The 12,605-nt window shown below is 42.8% G+C and overlaps 2 protein-coding genes across 2 annotated transcripts in view; both read right to left on the minus strand.

Moving 5' to 3' along the window:
- LOC120936101 (cell wall protein DAN4-like) overlaps nucleotides 1–12,605 on the minus strand; it is a 169,053-nt gene that overhangs the window by 62,822 nt on the left and 93,626 nt on the right. The window lies entirely within an intron of this gene.
- LOC120936100 (adhesion G-protein coupled receptor F3-like) overlaps nucleotides 8,050–12,605 on the minus strand; it is a 28,928-nt gene continuing 24,372 nt past the window's right edge. Inside the window, exons 4-5 of the mRNA XM_040348215.1 lie at nucleotides 12,268–12,309; nucleotides 8,050–8,189 (exon numbers count right to left, since the gene is read on the minus strand). Coding sequence (XP_040204149.1) covers nucleotides 12,283–12,309 — 27 coding nt within the window. The 3' untranslated portion in view covers nucleotides 8,050–8,189; nucleotides 12,268–12,282. The remainder of the gene's footprint in view (nucleotides 8,190–12,267; nucleotides 12,310–12,605) is intronic.

Genomic DNA, 12,605 nt, shown 5'->3' on the forward strand with positions numbered 1-12,605 from the left:
CTCTTGAGGGGGAGGGGGAGAGCAGGCAAGTCAGGACACTCTCTACTTTGCAGATAGAGAAAGGAGCTGTGTGTTAGCGGACGTCCTGACCCTCCTGCTCTCCCCCTCCCCCTCAAGAGGCTTTGTGGGGAGGACCAGAGACAGCCGCCGAGTGGGACCCCAGAAGACATGGATCGCGGGCACTCTGTACTCTTCCAAATGCATGTTCCAACCTTCAGGGCAGCATAACATGAAAATATGCATATTCATACCTTCTGAAATTTTCCTCATTTTGTCAGATTACAAACCAAAACGTAAATGTATTTTATTGGGATTTTATGTGATAGACTAACACAAAGTGGCACATAATTGTTAATTAGAAGGAAAATGATAAATGTTTTTCAAATTTTTGTGCATCTGTATTTTCAGCCCCCCTGAGTCAATACTTTGTAGAACCACCTTTTGTTCCAACTACAGCTGCAAGTCTTTTTGGGGATGTCTCTACCAGCTTTGCACATCTAGAGAGTGACATTGTTGCCCATTCCTCTTTGCAAAACATCTCAAGCTCTGTCAGACTGAATGGAGGGCGTCTGTGAACAGCAATTTTCAAGTCTTGCCGCAGATTCTCAATTGGATTTAGGTCTGGACTTTGATTGGGCCATTCTAACACATGAATATTCTTTGATATAAATCATTCGATTGTAGCTCTGGCTGTATGTTTAGGGTCGTTGTCCTGCTGGAAGGTGAACCTCCGCCCAGTCTCAAGTCTTTTGTAGACTCTAAAGCCCTGTACACACGACCAGTTTGTCTGATGAAAACAGACTGATGGATGTGTGGGCCCCATCGTTTTTTTTTTCCCATATGTGAAAAAAAAAAAGAACCTGTTCTTCCTATGGTTAAAAAAAACGATAGAAAAAAACAATCGTCTGTGGGGAAGTCCGTCGGTCAAAAATCCACGCATACTCAGAATCAAATCGACGCATGCTCGGAAGCATTGAACTTCATTTTTCTCAGCACGTCGTAGTGTTTTACGTCACGGCGTTGGACACGATCAGATTTTTAACCGATGGCAAGACTGGTAAAAGTCAGCTTCATCGGACATCCGATGAAAAAATCCATCGGATTAGATCCCATCAGATATCCGATCGTGTGTACAGGGCTTAACAGGTTTTCTTCTAAGATTGCCCTGTATTTGGCTCCATACATCTTCCCATCAACTTTGACCAGCTTCCCTGTCGCTGCTGAAGAAAAGCATCCCCACAACATGATGCTGCCACCACCATGTTTCACAGTGGGGATGTTGTGTTCAGGGTGATGTGCAGTGTTAGTTTTCCGCCACACATAGCATTTTGCTTTTAGGGCAAAAAGTAAAATTTTGGTCTTATCTGACCAGAGCACCTTCTTCCACATGTTCGCTGTGTCCCCCATACTTTCTTTCAACAATGGCATTCTTCTTGCCACTCTTCCATAAAGGACAGATTTGTGGAGAGCACGACTAATAGTTGTCCTGTGGACAGATTCTCCCACCTGAGCTGTGGATCTCTGCAGCTCCTCCAGAGTTACCATGGGGCCTCTTGGCTGCTTCTCTGATTAATGCTCTCCTTGCCCGGCCTGTCAGTTTAGGTGGACGGCCATGTCTTGGTAGGTTTGCAGTTGTGCAGTTGTGCCATTTTCAGATGATGGATTGAACAGAGCTCCGTGAGATGTTCAAAGCTTGGGATATCCTTTTTTTTAAAAACCTAACCCTGCTTTAAACTTCTCCACAACTTTATCCCTGACCTGTCTAGTGTGTTTCTTGGCCTTCATGATGCGGTTTGTTCACTAAGGTTCTCTAACAAACCGCCGAGGGCTTCACAGAACAGCTGTATTTATACTGAGATTAAATTACACACAGGTGGACTTTAATTTGCTAATTAGGTGACTTCTAAAGGCAATTGATTTTAGTTAGGGGTATCAGAGTAAAAGGGGCTGATTACAAATGCATGCCACACTTTTCACATATTTATTTGTAAAAAAAAAAAATGAAAACCATTTATCATTCTCCTTCCACTTCACAATTATGTGCCACTTTGTGTTGGTCTATCACATAAAATCCCAATAAAATACATTTACATTTTTGGTTGTAACATGACAAATTGTGGAAAATTTCAAGGCGTATGAATACTTTTTCAAGGCACTGTATAATGGGTACAGAGTCTTATGCAAGGATTAAAGGTAGTGTATATTCACAATGGAGTCCATAAGACTGTTTTCCCTATGTACACTGTGGTCTAAAGGAGGACTCAATACTGAGACTGTTAGGCCGCGTACACACGGTCGGTCAAATCCGATGAGAATGGTCAGACGGCTTGACGGTCTGATGTGCGTACACACCATCATTCCAAAAACCGATCGGGTCAGAACGCGGTGACGTCAAACACACACCATGCTGAATAAAACAAAGTTCAATGCTTCCAAGCATGCGTCGACTTGATTCTGAGCATGCGCGGGTTTTGAACCGATGCTTTCTGTACTAACCATCGGTTTGGACCGATCGGGTAGCGTGCCATCGGGTCGATTTTAAAGCATGTTTTAAAATTTTTGACTGAAGGACAACAGACCGATGGGCTATACACATGGTCGGTTTGGACCGATGAAACTGAACCTCGGTCCATTCTCATCGGAGTTGTCCGACCGTGTGTACGCGGCCTCATTGTTTATTCCAACCACCCTCAATCATCTGTATAATAGCCATAAAATATACTTATCACCACCAAATGTCCATCATTGAGGGCTTCAGGATCAGAGTGGGTAGTGGCATCCTTCAAGCCTATGCCATCCTGACCGGTTTCGATGCCCTTGCCTCTGATGCATTTTTTTATTTTATTTTTTATAAAGGACTTTTCAAAAGGACTTTTCTGTGTTTTATTTCCTTTTTATATTTTTTTGCAAATTATTGGGGGTTCGGGGGGTGTAGCACGCTGTCCCTCTCTTTCCTGGCCTGCCAGGCTGCATGCTTGAAGAAGGCTCTTGCATTGATATATGGATTTTGCAGGGTATTTCACTTTTATTTTTTTGCATGTTCCCCCTCAAAATCCATACCAGACTTAAGCAGGCTAGTAAAAATTGGGAGAACCGTATTTCTTTTTTGTGAGGGTCCCCCATTAAAATCTGTACCAGACCTTAATCTAGGAAAAGGGTCTGGTATAGACAATAAGGAGGAGAAATCTTTCAACTGGGACACTAGTTTTGGTGACGAGGATGGATTTCATCACTTTGGAGGGATCTCCTCTCACTTCATGTTTTGGCTAAGGGGCAGGAAATGGAGGGATATCTCTCCAATGCGACACAGATGACAAAAAATTAAAATAATCTGCCAGTTTTGCTTTTAATTCTACATTAGGCATTACGAACGTGAATGCTCCCAATAGTTTGTGTTTTCCTTGGTATATGTCTACCAGGGCAGTGTCCAGCCCACCATGCCATTTGTTTGACTATCCCTTACCGATTAGTCCAGAAAATGGCAAGAACTGTTTTTTTTTAACATTCGGCTCCCATTGACTTCAGTGGGGTTTGGATTCAGCACCCAAACTTTACACACGTTCAATGAACCTGTCCAGAACCAAATCACGTGTATCACTACCAATGAATTCCATTGCCCCATTCTGTGTGCTGACATTACCAGGCTGATAATAAGCATACATTTTCCTAAAAGGATCATACTTTAGACAGCAATACAAATGTATTTTTACAACAAAACTGGAGTTATAATTTAAAGTTCAGCTACAGCCAAAACGTTTCTAGTTTTGGATAGAGTGTAGTGGGATTGAAACGTCTGTCAGGTTTTTACAGCCAACATTCAGCATAGGTCAAAATTTAATGATCTTCCATTTCCTCTACAGGTCAAATATTGTTCATTTATATAAAAGAATAAAGTGGTTTGGGAAAATACTATGTTATGGCCACTAGATGGAGCTGAGGATCATTCATTTCCGATGACCCTCAGCTCCCTCTAATGACTAAAGTGTGATGTTTTCCCAAACCACTGTATTTTTTATGAATAACATTTGACCCGTAGAAGAAAAAGAAAGAGAAAATTAGATTTAGCTTCATTTGCACAGAATGTGATTTGTTTTTTATAACCACACCCCTACATATTAAAAACAGGAATGTAAGTTAGTAGCATATATTTGCAAATCATTGTTGAAGCCACACTGCCTCATCGATTCCCCGAGTGTAGTGTGGTCCCTAACTCTAATATGTTGAAATTCCCATACTTTAACATTCATAGCAATAAAAAGATTAAAGGGTTTGTAAACCCTCAATTTAAAAAAAAAAAGTATACTTACTTGCTCCGTATAATGATTTTGCACAGAGTAACCCTGATCCTCCTCTTCTGCCCTGCCAGCGCACCAAGCCCCTCCTCTTCATCTGGTGCCCCCACGAAAAGCCGCTTTCCATGGGGGAACCCTTGCGGGCTCGCTCCCGGGTCCTACTGCTGTGTCCATTGGCACCACCCCCTGCTCCCATGTCACAGCTTTTGATTGACAGCATAAAGGAATTGTCAAAAATTAGTTTTTGTACCTTTTTTCTTATTGACACTATTTTGGGTGAATGAGTAAAAGGGGGCTTCCAGATTACAATAAACCCTCTGCCAGCAGACCCCCACAACCACAGACAGGGTTGTGGGAAAGAGGCCCTTGTCCCCATCAACATTGGGACAAGGTGCTTTGGAGTGGGAAGGGAAGGGCAGAGCCCCCCTTGCCCCAAAGCACACCCCCCCCATGTTGAGCGCATGTGGCCTGCATGGTTCGGGGGGTGCTCGCCCCCCCCTTTCCTGAACTGCCGGTCTGCAGGTTCGTATAAGGTTCTGGTATGGATTTTGGGGGGAATCCCGTGCCATTTATTTTTTATTTTGGCATGGGGTTCCCCTTAAAATCCATACCAGACCCAAAGGGCCTGGTATGGATTGGGAGGACCCCTACGCCGTTATTTTTCTCATTTTTTTCTGGCTTTATTTTTTCATTCAGCTTTCTGCAGGGAAGCCCGTTGACAGCTGATGACTCATCTGTTGTTAAGGATGTGGTGGCCGGCTTCCCGGCCCCACTCCTTAACAACCAGCTATTCACTGTGCCAGGGCTTAGAATGCACTGTGCAGCACGCAGTGCACTGTGGGACATTCGGCGGGTGAATGTCCAGCCGGGGGACTTGCAAATTTGGGTATTTGCTGAACATGGGAAGGAGAAAGACATGGGAAGGAGAAAGACATGGGAAGGAGGAAGACATGGGAAGGAGAAAGACATGGGAAGGAGGAAGACATGGGAAGGAGGAAGACATGGGAAGGAGGAAGACATGGGAAGGAGGAAGACATGGGAAGGAGGAAGACATGGGAAGGAGGAAGACATGGGAAGGAGAAAGACATGGGAAGGAGGAAGACATGGGAAGGAGGAAGACATGGGAAGGAGGAAGACATGGGAAGGAGGAAGACATGGGAAGGAGAAAGACATGGGAAGGAGGAAGACATGGGAAGGAGGAAGACATGGGAAGGAGAAAGACATGGGAAGGAGGAAGACATGGGAAGGAGGAAGACATGGGAAGGAGGAAGACATGGGAAGGAGAAATACATGGGAAGGAGAAAGACATGGGAAGGTGAAAGACATGGGAAGGAGGAAGACATGGGAAGGAGGAAGACATGGGAAGGAGGAAGACATGGGAAGGAGGAAGACATAGGTAGGAGGAAGACAGGAAGACAAAATAAGATAAAGATGAGATTTATTGTCATTATAAAATTAATTTACAACAAAAACAAAATATATAAAAACAAAAATGCATCACACACTTTTACAGCACATAATTTTATTATATATCAAATGAATAACAAGCAACCCCATTAAAAAAGGAACTAACATAAAGAACAGTGACCCAAAACTACTGGGCTAATTAATTTAATGGCCTAAATAGCTCTTGGGAAAAAAAGCTCTCCCAAACCTGTTGGTACTCGTTTTTTTTTTTATCAAAGGAATACTGGAACAAATTTGTAAAACAAAACTTTCAAAAAAATTGCTGTATTTTTCTTGACATTACCAAAAGAAAACTGAAATGTAGGCGCTACAGATCTAGCATTAATTAAAAGAACAATTGGTAAGGGAGGTCTGTGTGTTTGTTGCTTTTAGTGTTGGCAGCATACCAGATCAACCTCCCTGCTTCTGTTTTCTCTCTCGCCATTTCCTACACTGTGGAGGAAGACATGAGAAGGAGGAAGGTATTGGAAGGAGACAGTAATGGGTGGATGGAAGGCATGGGAAGGAAGAGGAAATTAAAAACAAGGCATGGAAAGGAGGAAGACATGAATAAAAGGAAAGTATGGGAAGGAGGAAGTTGTGGAAAGGAGGCAGACATGGGTGGAAGGAAGGCATGGAAAGGGAGAAGACAGGAGTAAAAAAAGGCATGGAAAGTAGGAAAGCATGGGAAGGAGGAAGGTGTGGAAATGAGGCAGACATGGGTGGGTGGAAGGAAGGCATGGGAAGGAGGAAAACATTAATAAAAAGAAGACATGAGAAGGAGGAAGACATGGAAGGTGTGGGAAGGAGGAAGACAAGGGTAAAAGGAAGGAACGGGAATGAGGAAGCAATGTGTAGAGGGAGGGCATGAGAAGGAGGAAGACATGGAAGGGGGAAGGCATGGGAAGTAAGAGGGCATGGGACAGAGGAAGACATGGGATAGGGAAGGCATAGGAAGGAGGAAGGCATGGGAGAGGGAAGGCATAGGAAGGAGGAAGGCATGGGAGAGGGAAGGCATAGGAAGGAGGAAGGCATGGGAGAGGGAAGGCATAGGAAGGAGGAAGGCATGGGACGAGAGAAGATATGGGGAGGTGAAAAGCATAGAGGGGAGGAAAACATGGGTGGAGGGAAGGCATGGTAAAAAGGAAGATATGGAAGGGGGAAGGCATGGAAAGGAGGCAGACATCAGATGCGATAAGATATTGGGAGGTGAAAAGCATGGGGAGGAGGAATTGATGGGAAGGAGAAAGAGGAAAAAATACAGGAGGTGAAAAAGAAGAAAGGTAAAGAGAAGGAAGAGAGGTCTGGTGAAAAGTTAAAAAGGAAGTCAGTTGCCCCATAGGGTACCTGTACTTGGCTGAAAATTTAAAAGCTTTGTTGTTGATACCAATACTGAGGTATCAAAGATCAAAATACACATTTATGTTTGTTTTTTTTTAAACCACTTCAGACTCCACCAACCAACACGAGACTTTTTTATTTTATTTTTATTTATTTACATTTTATTTGCTAAGTCTCTGCTAAGGTTTCGCATCATTCGTGTTTTTTTTTGTTTTTTTTTCCCCTTTTGATTATTTTGTTTCACGTTTCCCTTTTTTTTTATTATTTAAATTAACTTAGCTTTCATGATATACACATTTATGTTAAGATTATATTGTCTACTCTTATGCCGCGTACACACGTTCATTTTTTGGCATGAAAAAAAAAACGTTGTTTTTCAAAAACGTCATTTAAAATGATCGTGTGTGGGCTACAGGCTTCAGGTTCTGAAAAACGAAAAAAAAAAAACGAACATGCTGCATTTTTAAACGTCGTTTTAAACTATGTCATTTATCGGGCTGTAAAAAATGATCGCGTGTGGGCTAAAACGACGTAAAAAACCCACGCATGCTCAGAAGCAAGTTATGAGACGGGAGCGCTCGTTCTGGTAAAACTGCCGTTGGAGTAAGCACATTCATCACGCTCTAACAGACAGAAAAGCGCGAATCGTCTTTTACTAACACGGAATCAGCTAAAGCAGCCCCAAGGCGAATGGAACATCCCCTTTATAGTGCCGTTGTACGTGTTGTACGTCACCAGATCATTTTTTAAAAACGATGGTGTGTGGACAACGTCATTTTAATGATGAAGTTGGGAAAACCTTGTTTTTTGGACATGCTGAAAAACGACTTTTTTTCATGCTGAAAAATGATCGTGTGTACGCGGCATAAGTAACATCTCTCAAGATCTTGTTCTTGGTTAATTTATCCCAGTAATCCAGAAGATGGCCATGAAAATTATAAAAGGCAAAATCTTATATATGAGCATATGAGCATAAAAAATTTCCTTTTTTTCACAGTTGTTACTTGCTGCACCATATATTAATGGTTGTGTTATATATACATATCGGCAGCTGTAGTCTCTTGTGGCTATCTGTATGACAGGCAGTGCAGTCAGGATTCTTATAGACAGCTACAAGGAAAACAAAGGCTGGTTATAATTTTTATGATTTTACTACTACTACCAACATTTGTTACATTTTGGTATATACTTCAGGTTACTGTCACTTTGTGTGGTAATTTTATGTTCTGACACAAACCTGTGCTTTGCTGATGCCTGAAAAATCAACAGGTTCACTTTAATTCCCCCCTCTCCGGCTGCACTCAGTCACCTCTCCTTTGCTCCTCCAGCCACCAGAAAGATAGGCCTGGGTAAGTTCTGAGTCAAATAAACTGGAGCTTACACAAGGCTAAGGACTCTTTCAAACCCCATGCAACAATGCTGGCCAATCACTGAAAACCAGCACTGTCCCATGAGAAGAAGGGGGTGGGGGGAATAAAGTGATCCTCCATTCCTTCATACCTAGATGTATCTGGTATTTACTCCTGGAGGCTAAATGAGAGATTGGTGGGGGAAGAAGGTTACTGCCATCATTGACCTACTTTTGAGAATGCTAGTTTCCTGGCTTTTGTCTGACTCGGCTTTCCAATAAAAGTGATCTGAGCAGCTTTACAGCCGTCTGATCACTTTTACAGCACTCAGAAGAGGCCCCCTCCCGCCGCAGTTCCCGCACTCTCAGTGTAGGCTGGTGTTTTTTTTCTTTTGGGGGTGGGGGGCAAACAGCTTGCTCACCCCTTGTGAAAGTTACATTTGAAAAATTGAAAAAGTGTAAAAAAAAATTAATACAATGAATAGAAATAATAAGAACAATTTAAAAGCACCCCCGTACCCATATACTCGCATGTACAGTACAAAAGTAAGTACACCCCTCGCATTTTATTATATTTTTTCCATGTGACAAATTACACCTTGCTGCAATGTAAAGTCGTGAGGGTACAGCTTGTATAACAGTGTAAATTTGCTGTCCCCTCAAAATAACTCAACATAAGAAAAGACACTCCTGAAAGCCTGAAACCTAAGGAGGAATTAGAGGCTGTTTCCATTAAGAAAACCGTTAGTGAGATTGGAGACATACCTGCAGCTGACCGTTGTCCAGGAGTTACCAATGTGAAAGGAGCCACCATTGTCTGCTGTGTACTACGACTTGATGCACCACTAGACCCACGGGAGTCCACCGATGAGGTGAGAGGCTGGTACTACCGGGGGATGATACGAGGACTATTTCTGTGATGCTTGTATAGTCTGACAGACCTGGACTCTCTTACCCATCCCTCTCCCCAACTCATGCTAAGGTATGGACCAGGGAACACAGCCGTCGTATTTTATGTCGTTTACGTATTACGTGAATAGGGCTGGGCGTAGGTTACGTTCACGTCGTAGGCAGTGACCTGTCGAATCTTAGGGAGTAGTTCCGACGTGATTCTGAGCATGCGCACTGGGATGCGTCCACGGGACGGCGCATGCGTCGTTCGTTATTCGTATCTTTATGGCGCTCGGCCCATCATTTGCATGGGGTCACGCCTCATTTGCATTGCTCACGCCCACTTCCACTTACGACGACTTACGCTTTCAAAACCCAGCGTAGATTCGGAAGCAAGTGGGAGCAAGTGCTTTGTGAATACTGTGCTTGTCTCTCTGCGCTGCGTCGGCGTAGCGTATATTCGATACGCTATGCCAGCATAAATATGCGCCGATGTATGTGAATCTGGGCCATACTTTTTTCCGGATTATCAGATACTTTCGTGGATGCACTTTTTTATGCACACTTTTTTATGCACTTTACACATGGACTTGCTTATATAGTTCATGTATATTTTTATCAAATTTCACACTATATTTACACAGACTTTGATTACTTGCTGGCTTATTTGCTGTTGTTGCATTTAATATTGTATTTTTATTAGATTTATATATTTTATTAATTTAATATATTAGCACTTTAAACACTAGATTAACAAGCGTTACTTCAATATTTATACACATGGGTGCTGGTAAAACTATAGGAGTTTAGCTTCTGTTTACACTTTAGCACTTTAATATTATTATTTATATTTTTTGGTTAAACACTTTGGTAGCGCATTAGTACTTTATTGTTTATTTATATCACAGTTCATTAAGGGAACACTGAATGGCAACATGTACTGTGACGAGCAGAGCATGATTCCCTCCCTTCAGAGACTGGGCCGTTGGGCAGTATTTCAACATAGCGACCCCAAACACACCTCCAAGATGACCACTGCCTTGCTAAAGAAGCTGAGGGTAAAGGTGATGGACTGGCCAAGCATGTCTGCAGACTAAACCCTATTTAGTATCTGTGGGGCATCCTCAAACAGAAGGTGGAGGAGCACAAGGTCTCCAACATCCACCAGCTCCATGATGTCGTCATGGAAGAGCACTCCATTGGCAACCTGTGAAGCTCTGGTGAACTCCATGACCAAGAGGGTAAAGGCAGTGCTGGAAAATAATGGTGGCCACACAAAATATTGACACTTTGGGCCCAATTTGGACATTTTCACTTAGGGGTGTACTCACTTTTGTTGCCAGTGGTTTAGACATTATTGCCTGTGTGTTGAGTTATTTTGAGGGGACAGCAAATTTACACTGTTATACAAGCTGTACACTCACTACTTTACATTGTAGCAAAGTGTAATTTCTTCAGTGTTGTCACTGATATAGATAGATATAATAAAATATTTACAAAAATGTGAGGGGTGTACTTACTTTTGTTGGATACTGTATCTGCAGTTTCATTTGTGGCTATATAGTAAACCTTGCACTAGAAGAATCTAAACAGACTGCTGCGCTTTTCACAATCCTGAATACAGGATAAAGTGCTTCTGTGTTCCCCAGTGCTCTAAGAAGTATTATCCTCTTACCAGATGCATTGTAGAAAGTGACATTTCTTCAGTGTTGTCACATGAAAAGATATTATAAAATATTTACACAAATGTGAGGAGTGTACTTACCTTTGAGAGATACTGTAGATGCAAACATGCACATAGATAAAGCACGCATATGGAAATCGTGATTGCACCACACGTGAGGTATCACTATGAACGTCAGAGTGAAGCAAAAATTGTAGTGCCATACACACATTCAACTCTAAACTGATAACCTGTAAAGGCTTTTAACGTATTGCCTATGGACAGTTTTAGGTACTGTAGTTTGTTGCCATTTCAGAGGCGTGTGCAATTTAACCTTTTGACATGTTTGGTATCTGCTTACTCATCAATGCATCGTATTTTATACTTTACCAAAATATTGGGTATTATGGGCCAGATTCTCGTACAATTGCAGCGGCACAACGTAACCCGTTTACGTTACACCGCCGCAAGTTTTCAGTGTAAGTGCCTGATCCACAAAGCACTTACCTGTAAACTTGCGGCGGTGTATCGTAAACACGTCCTGCGCAAGCCCGCCCAATTCAAATGGGGCGTGTATCATTTAAATTAGACGCGCTCCCGCGCCGGACGTATTGCGCATGCTCCGTTTTGAAATTCCCGCCGTGCTTTGCGCGAAGTGACGTCATTTTTTTGAACGGCGACGTGCGTAACGTACTTTCGTATTCCCGGACGTCTTACGCCAAAACCCCAAAAAATTGAAATTCGACCCGGGAACGACGGCCATACTTTAACATGGCTCGACTAAAGTTAAGCCATGTTAAAGCAGGTGTAACTTTGCGACGGGAAAAAATTACTAGCGACGACGTAACGAACGCGAAAACCGTTGTGGATTGTCGTAAATGCTCATTAGCATACCCGACGCAGGAAAGCGACGCGAACTCCACCCAGCGGCGGCCGAGGTACTGCACCCTAAGATCCGACGGTTTAAGTCAATTACACCTGTCAGATCTTAGGGCTATCTATGCGGAACTGATTCTATGAATCCGTCGCATAGATACTCTGAGAGATACGACGGCGTATCAGAGTTACGCCGTCGTATCTCTTCTGTGAATCTGGCCCTATATTGTGTTTGTGTGCACTACACTTCATTAAGGTGTGTTTTTTCCTGAAAATTTGCATTTGATAAATGGCTGCACAAAAAAACTGCAACAACCTCCATTTTATTCTCTGTGTCCTCTTTAAGAAAACATATAATGTTCCAGTAGGCAAAGGAGTTAAAGATGTCAAATCGATCAAGCGTTACTTACCGTATAAAACTTGGTTCAGGTAGTGCTGTTCTTTGTTTCTCCCTTAAAAAAGAAAAATAGTTTGAATAAGTGGATAGCAAGTCTCATCTGGTAGTACTAACCCCTTAAAACATGGGTGCTCAACCTGTGGCCCTCCAGTAGGGCTGGGGAAAAAATTGATTTGAATCGTGAATCGAGTTGCAAGGTCAAATCGATTCAGATTTTGACCAAATCGATTTTTCTTCTATAGGACTGGTGCTCCGTGGACTAGGCCGAAGCCGCGGCCCCGCCTAAATAATCCTGCCCGCAGCTCGCCGCGGTTCTGGGAAAAGGCCGCCAGGCCGGACGCCGCGGACTAG

The sequence above is a fragment of the Rana temporaria genome, chromosome 4 (genome assembly GCF_905171775.1).
Source record: "Rana temporaria chromosome 4, aRanTem1.1, whole genome shotgun sequence".
In the NCBI taxonomy this organism is placed as follows: domain Eukaryota; kingdom Metazoa; phylum Chordata; class Amphibia; order Anura; family Ranidae; genus Rana; species Rana temporaria.